This window comes from Gracilinanus agilis, chromosome 2 (genome assembly GCF_016433145.1).
Source record: "Gracilinanus agilis isolate LMUSP501 chromosome 2, AgileGrace, whole genome shotgun sequence".
In the NCBI taxonomy this organism is placed as follows: domain Eukaryota; kingdom Metazoa; phylum Chordata; class Mammalia; order Didelphimorphia; family Didelphidae; genus Gracilinanus; species Gracilinanus agilis.
Window position 1 is genome coordinate 717,337,194 of NC_058131.1, and position 17,817 is coordinate 717,355,010.

Below are 17,817 nucleotides of genomic sequence, written 5' to 3' on the forward strand. Positions count from 1 at the left end.
TCTCTGTCTCTCATTTTGGATGTACTATAAATCAATTTACTTGAGTACATATAGATGCTTCCAACTGAATGTAAGCCCCTCAATAACTAAAGTTGGTAAAAGAGCCTGGTACAAGTACAAAGAAGAAAGGTGGAATGGTGAAAGTGAGGAAAAGTAATACAGCATCTTGGCGAGAACATAGAGTGCTGGCAGAGGAATCATATGAGAAAGCTGGAAAGTTAGGATGGAACCAACAATTTATATACATTATATTTCAGGTACTCAAAAACTCTCTTAGGTAATAATCATGTCACTTCCCAGCTCAACAAACTCCAATAGCTCTCAACTATCTCAAGGACTGAGAGCAAATGCCTTTCATTAGTGAATGTTAAAGCCAAAGAAGGATGCTTCAGTGGGAAAAACAGATCTGAAGACAGGATTTGAGTTCAAATCCTTCCTTTGTCACTTACTAGCTATGATCTTGGACAAATCACTTAATCTCCTTTTGGTCTACTTTCCTCGTCTGAAAAAGGAAGGAGTACGGTCTCTACCAACTCTAGACTTACATGAACCTATATCCATATAGTTTTCCTATATATAGTTTTCCACCTTAGTTTCCTAATCTGTGAGAGAAGAGGGTCTATGAGGTCCCTTCAAACCTTAAATCTATGATCTTATGTATCTATAAATAAAAATTTCTTCTAAGGAGAATGATAACGACAGCGATGATGGCAATATAAACTCCTAAGAAGACAGGAATGGTTTCCTTTATCTCCAGCTCCTGGCGCACAGTAGGGGCTTGGAAAAAGTTTCTTGGATTGAATTTACATGTGTGATACATTACAAACTGAGATGCTAAAATCATTCAGATGTCTTAATGGGTAGGAAAAAAAAATTGGCCAAAGTTATTTCTACTCAGTAAAATGAAGAGTTAATTAACATTTCTCCTCATTAACAGCCTTCTGATTTCTTGTGATTTCAGGACATGTTACCTACAGAAGGGATTTTAGCAAGGATTATTACTTAGTCAATGTGTGAAGTCTAAATATATCAGCAAAGTGCTAAGAAAAAAGAAATCCATTTCATCACCACATAATTTATGAGAACTTCTGAGGTAAAGAATGAGTCAGCTGTTCAGAGCCACTACAGCTGACAAAATAAGAGCACATGGAGTCCAAAACTGGTTTCAGCATCTTTGATATTCCGAAAAAGTCTGTGAGAGGTGGGAATAGAAGATGACATCTAGTTGCGTTTGCAGAAAGGAAAAACAAACACTATTTCAGCCTAAGTAAAAAGAAAACAAAAGTCTAAAAATGAATTTCTTATGGAAACCCAGCCCCTCGGGGATTGGCACAGGTTCCAGTCTTGGGTCTCTCCTTGCTCGTTTTATTGAGCTGCCTTTGTGAGAAGCACAAATGAAATTACCTTTTCCAAAACAAATGAACAAAGACAGTCTTTGCTTTTTTCCAGGGAAAGACTTAATGGTATCATCGGTGAAATGTCGGGAATAATCAAATGCACTGGGCTATGAACCAGCCCTAAAGAGAGCTGTGCATCATTTGGGAAATATTCAGATGTTGAATACCGACTGGTCACCTTTGATGGAGGAATCCAAAAAGAACCTCATTAAATTGGCCAAGAAAGTCCCCTTTGGACTCCTCCTTGTGGAGTCATTTCCTGAAACCTAAAGGAAGCTTTGGCAGATCCCATCAAGGGGAAGATGGGTTTAAGAATGGGTCTAGTGGATTTTAACAGAGAACCAGGCTTTCATAGTTTGATGATGCCCTGGAAAGATAACAGAGTAGAGTCAGAGGACTTGAGTTCAAATATGAGACTTACCACTCAATAATAACTGAACAATTTTGGTTAAGTTGTTGTGTCTCACTTTCCTTCTCTGTCAAATGATGGAGTTGCACAAGATGGCCTCTAAATCACTTCCAGCTCTCAATCTATGATGCTATGGGTATGTCACTTCACTTCCCTGTCCTCACCACCTGCCCCTATTCAAACTTCAGTTTCCTCTTCTGGAAAATGATCAGGTGTACCAGATTGACTCAGATTCCTTCCAGTGTTAAATAGCAAAGTGCTAGACACACAATAAGTGCTTAGTAAGTTCTCTCTCTGTCTATCTATCTATCTATCTATCTATCTATCTATCTATCTGTCAATCATCTATTTATCTATCTACCCACCTATCTATTCATCCATCCATCCTTCTATCCTTCTAGCCATCTAATCTATCTCTCCATCTCCCTATATCATCCATCTGTCCATCCATCTATCTGTCCATCTATTAATCCATCCAGCCATCTATCTAGCCATCCGTCTATCTAATTCTCTTCCTTTCTTCCTTCCTTCTTTTCTTTTTTTTCTTTTCTCTTTCTTTCTTTCTTTTTCTTTCTTTCTTTCTTTCTTTCTTTCTTTTTCTCTTTCTTTCTTTCTTTCTTTCTTTCTTCCTTCTTTCCTTCCTTCCTTCCTTCCTTTCTTTCTTTCTTTCCTTCTTCCTTTCTATCAATCTATATCATGTAATTATCATCTGTCTATTTCTAGCTATCAGCCAGCCAGCTAGCTATCTTACTATCATCAGTCTACTTACTTCTTTATTTATCTGTCTAATGCTATGATCTTATGGAGAGACTCATCCCTAAAATATCAGCTACTTGTGATGGACTTTTTCAGGTACCTCATCTCTAAAAGACAGTCCACTAAAGCATGGCAAAATTTCTGGCAGCATTGGTGGAAGGAGTCCTCATAATAATCAAATTGTATATCTCCAAACTATATAGAAAATTCATTTCTGATCATGAGTAAATTTAAACCCACTTTTCCTTGGAAAAGTGGGTCTAAAGTAAATATCCTTTAAGAAGCATTTATGGCGTGTCTACTAGGTGCCAGGTATTGTTCTAGGCACTGGGTGATGTGAAATGTCTAATCCAAGAGGATCAGTTGATGTGATTTGATCACACGAACAAGCAAAGGAGCTAGATTGGTTTCCACGCATGTGGGCGATTTCCAGTGTAGGTTATATTTCTTTACCAGTTGAGATCACCACTCAGCTGAGTAGCCAGTGATGATGATGATAATGGCGGCTAGTATTTATATAGTACTTACTACGTGCCAGACACTGTGTTAAGCACTTTACAATTTTTGTCGAATTTGATCCTCACAACGGCCCAATCATTATGTCCATTTTACAAAAGAGGAGATTCAGGTAAACAGAGGTTAAGCGATTTGACCAAGGTTTTGCAGTTAGTATGTGTCTGAGACCATATATAATCTCAGATCAGTCTGACCCCAGGCCTAGTGATCTATCCACTATGCCACCCTGCCCCTAAAGATTTTACTAAGTAAACAAATCCCAGAGAGTTGCTTTGAGCTCACTGAAGTCAAGTGACTTAGACATGGTCATACAACTAGAAAGTGTCAGAGGCAGAATTTGAAGCATGTCTTTTTGAGTGCCAGGTCAGTACTCTGTCCAATATGTCACATTACCTTGGAGAATCTTTTTTACTAAGAAGTTAATATTTATTGTGATAGCATAGTACACCAAGAATGTGACTACTGCAATTTCTAGTTTCTTTGGTAAGGAATGGCCAGAGCCCAAAACCCACTTTTTTCTGAACCAGAAAGAAAACTCTAGGAATGTGTTCAAGGAATATTGGAGTCCTATATTCCTTTATAGCTATAATTAAAGGCGAGTAGAGAACATTCAGCATCCAACCACACTAATTCCAGATAATCACTGGGAAGCCCAATTCCAATTCCCAAGTCTTGAAAGTGGGCAAACAAATGCCACATGATGTCTCGAAGGCATTTCTTTGAACAGTGAAATGGGATGTAATTAACAGAATAATAACCACTTTGAATTACTTTCCTGTTGGTGAGCTCTACTGGCTATTTTGTGCTAGACTTAGATATCACTCTTTGTTGGGGGGAGAGTCTTGGGTTTGTAATTTAATTCAACAAATGCATAAGAAGCACCTACTATGGGCAAAGGTACAATCCTGAGCTTTAGGAAAGGAAAATCAAAAAGGAAATTATCCCTGCCTTCAGGGAGTTTACATTCTAAGTAAAAGGGTGTAGTTTAAACACAGAAAAGCAAAAAGCAAGAAACTTCCAAAGTTCTGCAAAGTAATGTCAACAAAGGTGTGAGGAAGATCCAGAAATATCTCCTGAAAGAGATGATGTTGGAGCCATACTTGGTAGGTAGCTGGGAGTCCTAAGGGAAGGGATGAAGGTAAAGGATGCTCTGACACTTCAGAACAAAGTCATGGAGATAAGAGATGGAAGACCATGGAGCAGGAATGCTGGGTTAGCCAACTGGACACAAATGTGAAGAAAAGATGTGAAGAGGAAGGTCAGTGTGGTATTAGCAGAGAGAGCTTTGGTTTGGGAATCAGAGGACCCTGAGTTCAAATCCTGAATTTATCACTATCAATCATGACATTGGCCAAGTCACTAAATTTCTATTAGCCTTATCCTCCTCACATATGAAATGTGGGAGTCTGACTCTATCATCTCTGAGGGCTATTCCATTTCTAAGTCCATGATCCTATGAAATAAAAGTCCATCCGTCTCTAAGGGTTATGTTTGAAAAAGGTTTGCTTCACTACACAGAAGCTATTTCCCCTAGTAACAGAGTAGCTGAACTTTAAACTAATCACAGCAGGTTTTGTGAAGTGAGAACTCAGTGGCATCATATTATCTTCCTGGTGACAGATTCAAGGATGCTAGCATGAGTGAAAACCGAAGAAAGGTTAGATTTACAGCCGAGATTTAAACAGCCAATAACGAGAGCAACGCCATAACTTTACAACATGCCTTTAAATATCCAGATGCGGAACTAGTAAATATTACTGAAATAATCAACCATACCCGTGAGCATTGCCTACACCTGACGGCAGGTGCCGGGATTGAAATTCAGGCTCTTTATCTTACTTCAATCCGGGGTTCTTTGCAGTGTCCCAAGATGCCTCATAAGATATAAAATCCTTAAAAGGATGTCATTAATGAAAGTACAAAGCCTCACTACCATTACTTCTGATTATTACTCTGCTTCTGACTTTACTAGAAAATTGGATCTGACCCTTTGAAGTCAATGTCATGCCTCATGCTTAAAAATTACTTTAATGAAAATCTAAAAAAAGACGAACCAGTGACGATGGTTCCTGAAAGGAGAATCTTAATACACACACTTAATGCCCCTTGTATTTTGGTGTAATCCATGGAACCATGCAGGATTCTAAAACCCTAAAAATGTATGATTTGAATTCAGGACTCTATAATCACTAAAAATGATGATGACTTTGTTTCTTCGGCTATAAAATAGGGACATACAATCTCACGTATCTACACATCATTAAAATAAATTTTCAATAAGCATGTATTCATTTCCTACTTTATACAAAGAACTAGATAGCAAAGGTGCAAAGTCAAAAAAAAATAAAAAAGAGCCCTTGTGTTTTTGTTAGACTCCAAGAGCTACAGCACATGAAAGTTGGTGAGACACAATATAATCCCATTGCAGAACAATGGCGTGAAACATAAGCCGAAGATGACATGGGTTACCCAAAGCAACCTAGCCATGGGAAAGCCAAAGATTTGCAGTCCGTTTCGACGTGCCACTTTCCAGGTTAATTTATCCCGATGGGCTTTACTGAAACTCCACAGGAAACAGACTAATCGCTTCTTTCTTTATCAGTGGGGAATAAATGGTCTTTGGAATGTGTGTGTTCAGTCTGGCAAGAAAATATAAAAGCAATCCAAGGCCAGTGGTGGTGATCCTTCTGAGGCACTGGGATGTCGTTCCCACTAACTATGCAAAGAGAAGAGGAAGTGAAATGAAAAATGCTTGTCCTAAGAGTTTGGTCATCGACACGACGTTTTTTCTGCTGTTGCTTTGATGATACCGAAAAAAGCAATTGACCCGGCCTTGTGCAAGTGCAGGAAATGGATAGCAGCCAACTGAAGGTTAATATTTTGCCTCAAAAGCATTCGCTCCCGTATCTTCTTAATAGTGCCCGTACTGCAGTTTCTGATACTCAGAAACTCATCTATTTTAATAAAAATGGAAGGTATGCCCAGGGGAAAAGTTATTATATACTTCGTAAATATGGCTTGTAATAATTCTCCGAGGCTTTGAAAACATATCAGATTGGAATTCCAGTGCTAGAGACGAAGGTCTAATTGTATGTTAGGGCTGTCGTAATACTCCCAAAACCTCTGAATTTTTGGCTAAGGAATCTGGAAGCATGAACTATATAACAGAATTAATGATTCAGAGGGAGAAGGGACCAGAGGAGTCAAACACTGAATGGACCCTCCTCTTGACTAGTAGCTATCCAGCCTCTGGTTGAAAACCTTTAGTGAGGGGAATCCATAACTTCCCAAGACAGGCTATTCTGTTTTTGGACAGCCCTGATTATTAGGAAATTTCCTTTAGCTAAAGCGAAAATATGCCTCCTTGCAACTCCTACCCATTACTCCTTGTTCAGAGGTCCAGGGACAAAGAAAATAATTCTACCATCTCCCACATGGATGGATGCATCGATGGATGGATGGATGGATGGATGGATGGATGGATGGATGGATGGATGGATGGATGATTAAGTAAGTGAATAAGTGAATAAATAAATGAATAAGGCTTCCTAAATGGTGACCCCTAGAAGTCACACAATACTTGATGAGGGACTATACCAGAAAAGAGTACAGTGGCATTGTCATCTCTCTAATCCTGAATGGCTGAGAGCTAGGATCACATTGGAGGTAGCTCACATTGGGATTTACTTTGAACTTCCATTCCACAGAAAGAGGCTTGTTTTCATTAGAAATCTGTCAGGAGAGAATGTTGCAGAAGGAAATCAGTGAAAAGGACCAAAATCAAATCATCAGCAACCATGATGGGGTTTAAAAAAAAATCTTTCCCTAAATGAAACCGAGGAGTCATGGGACATTTCCAAGAGGGACCTCGTGCTCTTTGAGACTGGGGCCAAGTAACGGCTCTCACACAAGACTACTTCAGCTGCTTCCACCCCTCAGTTTGAGAAGGAGCCAAAACAAATATTAAACATTCCTCGATCTCTCATCACAGAGAATGATATTAAAAGCATATGCAGTTCTATCTCCCCCAGAATAATCATTGGCAAGCCCATTAAAGTCTCTAAATAGTATTTTTATCTAAGATACATTTAAATCTCAAAATTATTCCACATTCAGAATCTCAGTACCTCATTGTTTTTCACATAGGTGACACTGTGGAATCGATCGATTAAAAGCATACATGAAATGCCTGCTCTGTTTCAGGTATTGCCTTCAGCACCAAGGATCCAAAGACAGATCAAAACCGATCCCTGCCCTCCGAGAGCTTACAATCTACCAGTGAAAACAACAGTCAATGTTGATCAGGATCTAAAAAAGAGGAAACGCAGTAAGAATAAACAGGGAACTGACTTTGTGAGTACAAGACGGCAACAGACTATTTAGACAGCAGATTGTCTGAGAAAGGTCTGGAGGTTGCAATGGGCTATGAGCTCAATATGGGTCAAGAGGGTAATATGGCGACTAAAAAAGAAACTGCAATCTTGGGCTGGATTGAAGGGAACATTTCAAGGTCTGAGGAGCTCGTGGTCCCACTGTGCTCTTGTCAGGCCAGCCCACATCTAGAATACTGTGTTCTAATCACTGAGAAGACACGGCATGCTCTTCCACGTGAGAGTTCTGCAAGGGTAATTCAAAGATAGCAGTCATGTTCTGACCAAGTCTTCTCTTATCAGGGCTAAACCTTTCAAGTTCGTCCAGCTCATCCTTCTATCACATAAACTCAAGCCTCTTCACCATGCTGGTCATCCCCTTGTGGACACTCTCTCTAGCTTGCCATTGTCCTTCCTTGTGCCACTTCTTCTTTAGAATAAATCTTCCCAGAAGGCATTTGAGTCATGGTACTACCCCTACAATAAGCCAATTTTTAAGTCCCAAAATGCCTGCTTTGAAAAAGGCAAAACCTATTTAAATGTTATTTTAAAATTAGTCACAATAATTCCTAGGCTTCCCTTGCATAGGCCTAGCCCTACATCTTCTCCCCTTACACACATATATATAGTATGCTTCTGTTATCAGGATGAAAAAATCTTCTTCCCTTTTGAGATTCTAATTTATTCCATACATGCTCTACAATTCTGAAGATCAGTTCAAACCCCAGCAGTGGCCACCCCAAAAGGCTTCTATGAGCCCATGAAGCGGAGCTGAATTCTACCCCGATCTTTGGCACTACTTCTGCCACTTAGGCAAGTCCCTTAAACACTTGGATCTCAGTTTCATCATCTATAAAATGAGGGAAGGGATTAGATCACCCCTGGTGTCTTTTTCATCTCTAAATCTATGATCCGTTGATTCTTCCTAAGAATTCTAAGTCTATTCTCCCTTAGTACAAGTTAGAAGCTGACATGGACAGAAGAAGGCTCTCCAAAATCAAGGAGCAAGTCTCTTGACTTACAAATGACTGACAGCTTTTGACTGACAAAAATGGGAGTATGGACGAACCTTTCCGACTTAGTTGCGTTCCAAATTCTTCCCTAGTTCCACCATTGACTTTCTTGGCTGGAAGGTGGTCTAGTATTCTAGCCCACTTCTAGTCCTTTGGCAATTCATCCAAAGAAACACAGACCCTTCTACTTGAGGGGACATCAGCAAGCACTGAGGCTAACCCAAATCTGACCATGGATCTCCCAGGAACACCCTTGATGAGTGGTAGGTAGTCCTGTCCTGCTCATGGACCTCCAAGAAAAGGGAGCCACTCCGTCACCTCCAGAGGTAGCCTATTCCCCTTCAGGACTGCTCTCACTGTTTGGAGCCTTCTATTGATTCCAAGCGGAAATTGACCTGTGATTGCTTATTATCTGATCGGTAGAGTCAACTATCATTGGGCTAACTCCCTCCTCTTAAAGAGACAGGAACATCAAGTCAGAGAATTGTCTGGAGCACTTGGAGATTAAAGGATCAGCAAGCCAGTACGTGTCAGACAGAACAGGACTCTCAGAGCTCTGGTTTTCCCCCCAGTACTTTATAGCAGAAACTCAAAAATGCTTATGAATTGAAATGCTCTAAATTTCTGTCTCTAAGTCGGGCTCTCAATCTAATACACAGCATTACTTCTAGCCTTGGACATGATGGGCATGAAATAAATGCTTATTGGATTGGACCAGAATGGATTGGAATGGGATAGATTAAATTACGTGGACTGGAGAGGCTAACTGGAGAAATTTCTTTAAAGTTACTTAAAAGTCTTATTTGGAATCATTGACCATATTCGAATCGCACTCCAGGAACTGAAATCAGTTCAGAGTTCAGTCTCAGAAAAAAAAAATGGCGGCCCCAAAGCGCCAGACTGCCAGAATCTCGTGGGCTTCTCCAAGGCTAGGTGGTAAGGTGTGTATGGGGTTGCTGGCTTTTCTTTATTGGCTTCTTATTTCATGGTTTCCACACAGAACATCATGATGTCACATGTAGAGGAAGGAATGCAAGGGAAAAGGAAGGAAAAGGAGGAAGGAAGGAAATAAACATTTATTAAGCACCTACTGTGTATCACCTACTGTGCTAAGCATTTTGTAAATATCATCACATTTGATCCTCACAACCATCCTGGGAGGTGGGTGCTATAATTATCCCCATTTTACAGTGAGGGAAACTGAGGCAGCCAGAGGTGAAGTGATTTCCCCAGGCTTCTGAAGCTCAGTAAGTTTCTAAGGTCACTCAGACTCTATGCCTGGCACTTTATTCACTGAACCACCCAGCGGCCTCCAAGTGGAAGATTACCAGGATCCCCCCTAGATCTTTCTGATTGAAGGTTGTGTCTCAGCACTGGAGCCTTCCTGGATGTGTTGCTCTTCCAGTTCCAGGCACACACTGTGATGCTCCCTGAAGTGAGGAGTGTCAAGGAAGTTGGTGCTTAATTTAACTCAACTCAGTTCAATGTAAGAAACACCTCCTCTGATAGAGGGTTTTGTTTTTATCATGTCACAACTCACATACACAGGACAGGGAACAAAACCCACATCCACAGTCTGATGATGACAACTGCAACAAAAATCCTTCCCAATAGGGGGCAGCTGGGTAGCTCAGTGGATGGAGAGTCAGGCCTAGAAACAGGAGGTCCCAGGTTCAAACCTGGCCTCAGCCACTTCCCAGCTGTGTGACCCTGGGCAAGTCACTTGACCCCCATTGCCCACCCTTACCAATCTTCCACCTATGAGACAATACACCGAAGTACAAGGGTAAAAAAAAAAATCCTTCCCAACACATTTGTCTTTCAAGATAACCAAAGATAGCTTTTCTATTAACAGGAAAACCCACAAGGCCAAAAGGTAACACCTGCTTCTTGAAAATAAAATGCTGGGGTTCTCATCTTAAATTTATTCAGACATCTAATTCATATTAAAATGCATTCAATTCCCGAATACCCTCAGGTAGGGTTTTGAATGCCAGCTGACATGGGCAAGAGCATCACAGCATCACAATTTGATATGAGATCCCTCCCTGACTGTTAGCATATACTATATCGTTTAATTAGATGATGACACATAAAATGCTCAAGAAAAAAATAAAAGCAGAATTTGAGGCAGGGAATGTCATATGGTGGATATATTGGAAGGTGAGATGAGAAATGGCAGATGGGCCTTGGATTAACAAACTACATGCACTGAGTCACGAATGGCCTGCCGTGGCGATCTCGAATTATGAGGGAGGAAAAGAAGCTGCCAGTGATGAATGAAGGGAGATGGACAACTGGAATCACAAGGAGGAAACTTGCCAACAGTTGATTATAAGCATAAGAAAAGACAAAATCCTCCATAAAGGTAGCGGCACGTCAAAGGCACGCAACATTTCAGTTTCTGCATGAAGTTGCTTAGATGACGCCTTCTTCTAGGATAAGCAAATTACAGGAAGGGACTGGGATATACTTTTAGGGTCTTTAGATTCCATTGGAGTTTGGAGTTTAAAGACTTAAAATGATCACTAAAAGACTTCTGTTCTTCAACTACAGAAACTGATTTTAGGTTGTCCTTCTACATGCTGGGTCCCCAAATTAAGAAAAACACGATGGAATTTGGTGAATAGAAAACTTTTGAGCAAACGTTATCTTCTCAAATGGGACACACAGTAGGGTTTCCATCTAAAATGGGTCATTAAGCAACAAAGAGTTAAGAGGCTGTAAGCTAGAAGATCTCTTGGGGGAGGGGGGCTTGGGAGGAAGAAAGTTTCTGAGAAGTAAACTTTGGGGACAACTTTTAGCTATTGTTTGTCCTTCTTTCAAAGAGGACCCATGACATCAGGGGCGATGTATTGACATGAATAGGATTTAAATGAGGCACAAAAATGTCAGTCTTACTCTCTTCCAGAAGTCATTGAAGTCTGGTGGCAAGACAAAAGTCAGGACAACCGGTGATGACCCAAGATGCAGTGGATAACCTTGGCGTCTTTGATGTCTGTCACCAAGTTCTTAACGCTACCCAGAGCCTACTTCAGCTACCTTCACGGCCACTGGAACAGACTGTTCTCATCCATCCTTTCTACCAGGGGAAGCCATCATATGTTTGAGGTAGACATCCCCCTAACTCAAGGATGGGTTTCAGGTCTGTCAGTTATCCTCTACTTAGCGCATCTGCCAAGAAAGCTTTACTGAGGTGTGGCTGCTGCCCATGTTACAGTTTCTTGGAGCCACACGTGAGAGTTGGGAGAAATATGGACATGGAAGGTGGTTAAGCAGTTCTGAAAAGGGATCAGCAAGCTAGGTTCTAGCCCTCCCCAAATACCCCAGGGTTCAGGTAGTGTTCAGTGGCACAGTGGACACAGAGTGGCAGATCTGAAGTCAGGAAGACTCCTCTTCCTGAGTTCAAATCTGTGGTCAAGATATAAATAGCCAATGAAAGGCCAAGAAAAAAAAAAAAAACAATCCAAAAGTGAGTCTTGCTCAACCAGCCACTGGAACCAATTCAAGGAGGAAACTTCCAAAATAAGATTCGATCAGCATCTAAACGAGTCAGTTCTCTCAAATTCTGACTTCGATCAGGCAGAAGGAGTGATATTCATCCAAGAAAAAGAGGAAGGGCTACCTTTACCCTGTCTGTGAATGAGAAAGCTAACCCAATGGCAGGCCATGCTCACAACCATCTCTATAAAAGCAACACCATTTTGCTTATTATTTAGGCTATGATTTTAGTGTGCTAATTACAGATAAATCATCTATTACAAAAAGCAAGGACCTCTTTAAGTTAAGGCACGGTACTGATGTAATACGGTTCCAGTTATTAAATCCACATAAAAGTAACAAAGTCCCTTTTAAGAGATTATATTAATAAATTAATTATTCTATTATATTTAAAAATTAATAAATTTCTATCATTTAGACAAAAGTTCTCTACCAGGAAGCCAATTAGTGATGGCTAATGTTTGTCTCTTTAGTTGGGGGGAAAAAAAGGAGCCATTAGAAATTAGCAACAGCTTTTGGCTAAAATGTGCCACAGGCTAACTTTTTAAGTGATTGAAATAAGAAAGCGCCCCAGAATGTATGCTAATAACAGTTCAGACACACGTCCTATAAGCCAACCTGTTCATTAAAAATGGTGGCAGTGGATTGAGAGCCTCACCAAGGGGCAAAACGCCGTCGGTTCAAATGTGGTCTCAGACACTTTCTGGCTGTGTGATCCTGGGCAAGTCACTTAACCCCAGTTGCCTAGACCTTAATGCTCTTCTGCCTTAGGAGAAATATGCAGCATTGTTTCTAATATGGAAGGAAAGGATTTTTTTTTTTAACCCTTGTACTTCGGTGTATTTTCTCATAGGTGGAAGATTGGTAAGGGTGGGCAATGGGGGTCAAGTGACTTGCCCAGGGTCACACAGCTGGGAAGTGGCTGAGGCCAGGTTTGAACCTAGGACCTCCCGTCTCTAGGCCTGACTCTCACTCCACTGAGCTACCCAGCTGCCCCAGGATTTTTTTTTAAATGTTGGCAGCCTGGAGTAACCCAGAGAGGTTCTTGTATCTATAAACATGTAGAGGTGTTTTGTTGACTCATGATGATAAAAATAAATAAATGAATAGATAAATGAATACTTAAATAGATGAAAGCTTCTTTAGGACCTGTTGATTAGTGTTTTCCAAGAGCTGGTGGCTAATGTGAATGGTCACAAATGAAATCCAAGAAGCCCCATAATGAGAGCATTTTCCAAATGGGTTTTGAGATTGAGCGTGTGGGTATAAAACGAATTATGTAATATAACATTTCCTCAATTAAATCTTATTAAAATTGTAAATGACGGAGACTTAAAAGAAATCATTTGACAAGAATGAGATTGGCCAACAGAGCTCCCTAAAATGTAAGGCCAAATTTGGGTTCTGTTTCCAGCCTTGCTGTCATTCTTGTAGAGTCCGTTAAACAAATTTGGGCCCAATCTTGTGATTCTGAAGGCCGATTACCTAGAAGAGTCAACTGATCGATGAGCTCATCACCGTGAGAAACGCCTTCCTCCACCTAGCAGGTCTCACCGCTGATTCTCAATGGAACAGCTACGGAGCATCACAGTCATTAAGAATCAGAGGCAGGATTTGAACCCAGGCATTTTGCGGCCAAGCCCCGCACTCTAGCCATCATGCAATGCCACTGCTCTATCTAGAATAGAATTTGGAAAATGCCACCTGCAAGGCATCTGTTCCCTTTTTTTCTCTTCCAGTCAGAATAATTTAATTTTACAAAACTGACCACGAGCCTAGAAACAATTTTGACATGCTTAATCATTATTTACCGAATATGTCAACAAGCAAACGAGGCTTTATAGGACAGGGAAGCGTAACTAGACTATTTTTAGAGGGGAAGAGAGGAAATACACCTGCAGAGCGGTTTTCTTTAAAAATATCCAATACAAAGAAAAGGTGAGGTTACATTTTCCCCAAATTTTTTAATGCAATAACAGTTTTGATTATTGTAGACCCAATGGACCAGGCTTACCCTGTTAAGTAATATTTATTTGCTTGTTTGTTTTTATTTGTTTTTATTTTCGATTTTTTTTTTTAGAATATTTTTCCATGGTGAGTAACACGGCTCATGTTCTCTCCTTCCCCTCTTCTCTGCCCCCTCCCGGAGCTAACGAGAACTTCCACTGGTTTATCCATGTCTTATTTAAGTAACATCTCGATAACACTCTCCATTCCATTCTAAAAAGCAACATGTAAATCAAAGTCCCCAAACTCGGAATGCCTGATCCCTTTGACCTCGGCTCGAAATTAAGATTTGTTCTTCCTTCTCCTTATTACTGTATCCGAAGCCTTTCATTCCCCTTCGTACCACCAGGCTGTCTCCCAAAGAGTTACAGTGGAAATTGCTGGCCCGAGTCCTTTCATAGAGGATTAATTAATATAATATAATTAATATATAATATATATAATTAATATATAATCAATTACCACCATTTCACGTAACTGTTTAAAAGAAATGCGTTTCAAAAGGATTTACGGGAGGTGCTGCCCACTTGGCCCATATAGACGTCTTCCCCATCAGTTCCCTGCTTTGTTCAAGGCGCTCTTTCTTCACAGAAATGGAAGAAAGTCAGCAATAACAGTTTCTGAGATCTGTTATTATTTTCATCATGGTTATTGTTTTTCATTTCCAAAGGATGAAAAGTTTCCCCAAGTTCCTGATCTCTAGTTTGGGAAACAGTTTCTCTCTTTTCCGTTTGCCCCCCAAAGCTTTTCAGCTACCTGGTAACACATGCCTTTGCTCACTCGCATCGGCCAGAGGGTCTCTGTTCTATCACCCAACTCAATCTTACTGCCCTAATCATGCAATTAAAAATATCAAAAGTGGCTGTTGCTTCTCTGATTTATTTCCGCATGAAGAAGTTAGCAGTCTAGCGCCATCTTAAAATACAAAAGAAGAACGGAAAGCCTTTGGATCATTCGGCCACGAATATCCACAATACTCAACGTGTGGCAAAGCCCCCATTAAGTCACCTGCATCCTTCCTACTCAGTTATTGGATATGGTTGGTGTCTGTGATTCTGCTTGGTCAGGAGCCATCTTCTCTTGTAAAATAGCACCCTTTCCCCCCACGTAAATCGGTACTAGATACTCATTAATATTCCCTGCAGGGCTGCCCCACGCAATCTGCCAGCCACCGTATCTAAGGAGTGTTTCGCCTCCCTTGAAACTGTTTCCCAACAAACGAATGAGAAACTGGACCCGTTCCCTGGAAGACACTTCAGTCCAGGTGCTCACTGATAAGCTGCAAGAAACCAGATCTGGATGTCGCCGGAGCTGGCATCACAGTCCCTACCTTCCATGACGTACACCAGGGAGCCCACGTCGCCTTCCTTGATGATGCAGCTGTCTTTGCCATACTCCACCGGATACATACAATCCACAATTTCCTGGATCTGAGACAGCTCGAGGTTCTTCATGAAGTCATTATCAAGGATGGCTTCCTTGATAAGATCCTTGGACCTATGGCGCAGAAAGAGGAAAATGATGGACGTGGTCAGTCAGGACTTTTACATATGGCTGATGAAGCCAGTCACCCTCAGAGAGCACCCCGGAAGGCCCTGTCTGCTTAGGAAATCCACCAAGCTTCCAAAAGGCCAAAAGCAAAACTATTCCAGACCATCAGAGAATCTATCAATCAAGCAAACATTCATTATGCACCGACTGTGTACCATGGAAACCAGTATGGCTAATTCCTTTTCTACATGAATCACAAATATGTATCTGAGTTAATAAGGTTATAATTGACTAACATTTACTTTTAGAGGTTTTGTTTTCACTCCAGGGACATGAATTATTAAACATAATTATGAACAAAAATCTTTTATATATGGTTAATTATATAATTAATATGGTTAATTATAACCAAAAATGGTTATACATGCTGAGATCGTGTCATAGGATAAAAGATTTAGAGCTAGAAGGGTTAGGGTCAGGGTTATAAGTCTTCACATCCAAGCCTCTCATATTACAGATGAGAAAACTGAGGCCCAGAGACATTAAACTATTTATCCATTTTGAGCGTCAAAGGCATAATAATGTAAATTTAAGTTTTCCAGATTCTTTGATTCTAAAGAACCTCCTCCTATTGGTGAGGTCTTTCCAGAGTTTATATTTTGGGGACCGATGCACACTAGCCAAACCTCATTACTCTCCTAACTGTGTTCTAGACTTTTGCCATCATTACCCAAATGAGAGTTTTCATTCCCAATTCTCCTCCACCTTGACTTTTCCAACTCCCTTTAATCTGTTGTCTATTCCATTAGAATGTAAGTTCACTGAGGGCCGGGACCGCCTTTCTCTTTATTTTACTTATAATCCCAGCCCTTAGTACAGTGTCCAGCCCATAATAAATAATTAATAAATGTATGTTTATTATTATTTATTATTACTATGCCGTCTCTCAAAATTTCTCTCACAAGATTCACCATTTTTTTCAGTTGTAAAATGAAAGGACTGAACAAGATGGTGCCGGGGATCCCTTCCAACTCCTGATCCTACAATATGATCCTATAATTCTATGACCATGTTACAAATTAATATGGAATCCGATGACTCCAGCACAGGAAAAAATCTATGCCTCGCCCTCTGAAACTATAGTTTTAAATAACTGGGAAACAAAAGACACAACTTCGTCTATAGAAATTTATTAAGTTTTCCTTCTACATACACCACATACTTCATGGATGTGCAGAGGAAGCTTCCTCCCATCTCTCCTCTTTTACACTTTGAGACAGTGCAGCATGGAATAGGTCATGTAGTAAGTCAACATACTCATCTTGGGACCAGGTAGATGCAGGGATTTATTGACCTGAGCAATGGAACATAATTATGTTGCAAAGCTAAGTCTAGTATTTTTGGCTCCCTGAATATAGAACATAAGATATCCCTGAGGCTGACGGTATAATAAAGACCCTCAAGTCAACTTCTTGAAAATAAATGCAACTAAAGGAAAAAGTGATTTCTCAAACTACAGGAAACAAGACTCAATTGAGAGAGGCAATTTGGAATAGCCCAGGTTGGGGGGAAGGCCAGCCCCAGAACAACGAACCAGCAAGCAACTCAGAGTGACTGAGGCATTGCATCTGGTAGCCACCTAATTTCATTAATCATTCTAACTAGGTATAAAACAAGGTTGTTTCTATTATCTTATAGATTGGAAACGTATCATCCCCACCCTCTAATTTCAAAAATGATGAGGAGGAAGCAAAAGCCCACTCAACTGGCCCCAACTTATAGCCCTCAAAATAAACATTTTAATCATGTTCAATAATTTAATACAGGGGGCAGCTGGGTGGCTCAGTGGATGGAGAGGCAGGCCTAGAGACAGGAGGTCCTGAGTTCTTTATCTGACCTCAGACACTTCCTAACTGTGTGACCCTGGGCAAGTCACTCAACCCCCATTGCCTAGCCCTTACCACTCTTCTGCCTTATAACTAATACATGTAAAGATTAAAATTAATATATAATAACAATTATATTTTACAAAGTTTATTAATAATAACAAAAGAGAAAAACTTAGCTAACCCAGCCCTGGTTGCGAGAGAAGAAGAGACAGAGAGGCAAAGTTACACACAAATATATACAAAATGTGGTGAAGAGATTAAAAAGAATTCTGGGAAATACTGAAGGACTTCTGAGGGATGAAGTCCAAGGTACAAAATTCTAATCAATACATACATAATATTGATTCTAAGATGGAAGGTAAGGGAAGAAGGAAGAAGGAAGAAGGAAGGAGGAAGAAGGAAGGAGGAGGAGGAGGAGGAGAAGGAGAAGGAGAAGGAGAAGGAGAAGAAGAAGAAAGAAAGAAGAAA

General features: G+C 40.4%; 1 protein-coding gene across 1 annotated transcript in view; it reads right to left on the reverse strand.

The window, feature by feature from the left end:
• The window catches only part of PRKG1 (protein kinase cGMP-dependent 1), a 1,248,761-nt gene that overhangs the window by 1,138,210 nt on the left and 92,734 nt on the right, over positions 1–17,817 (reverse strand). Inside the window, exon 2 of the mRNA XM_044660333.1 lies at positions 15,300–15,466. Within this exon, the coding sequence (XP_044516268.1) occupies positions 15,300–15,466 (167 nt within the window). The remainder of the gene's footprint in view (positions 1–15,299; positions 15,467–17,817) is intronic.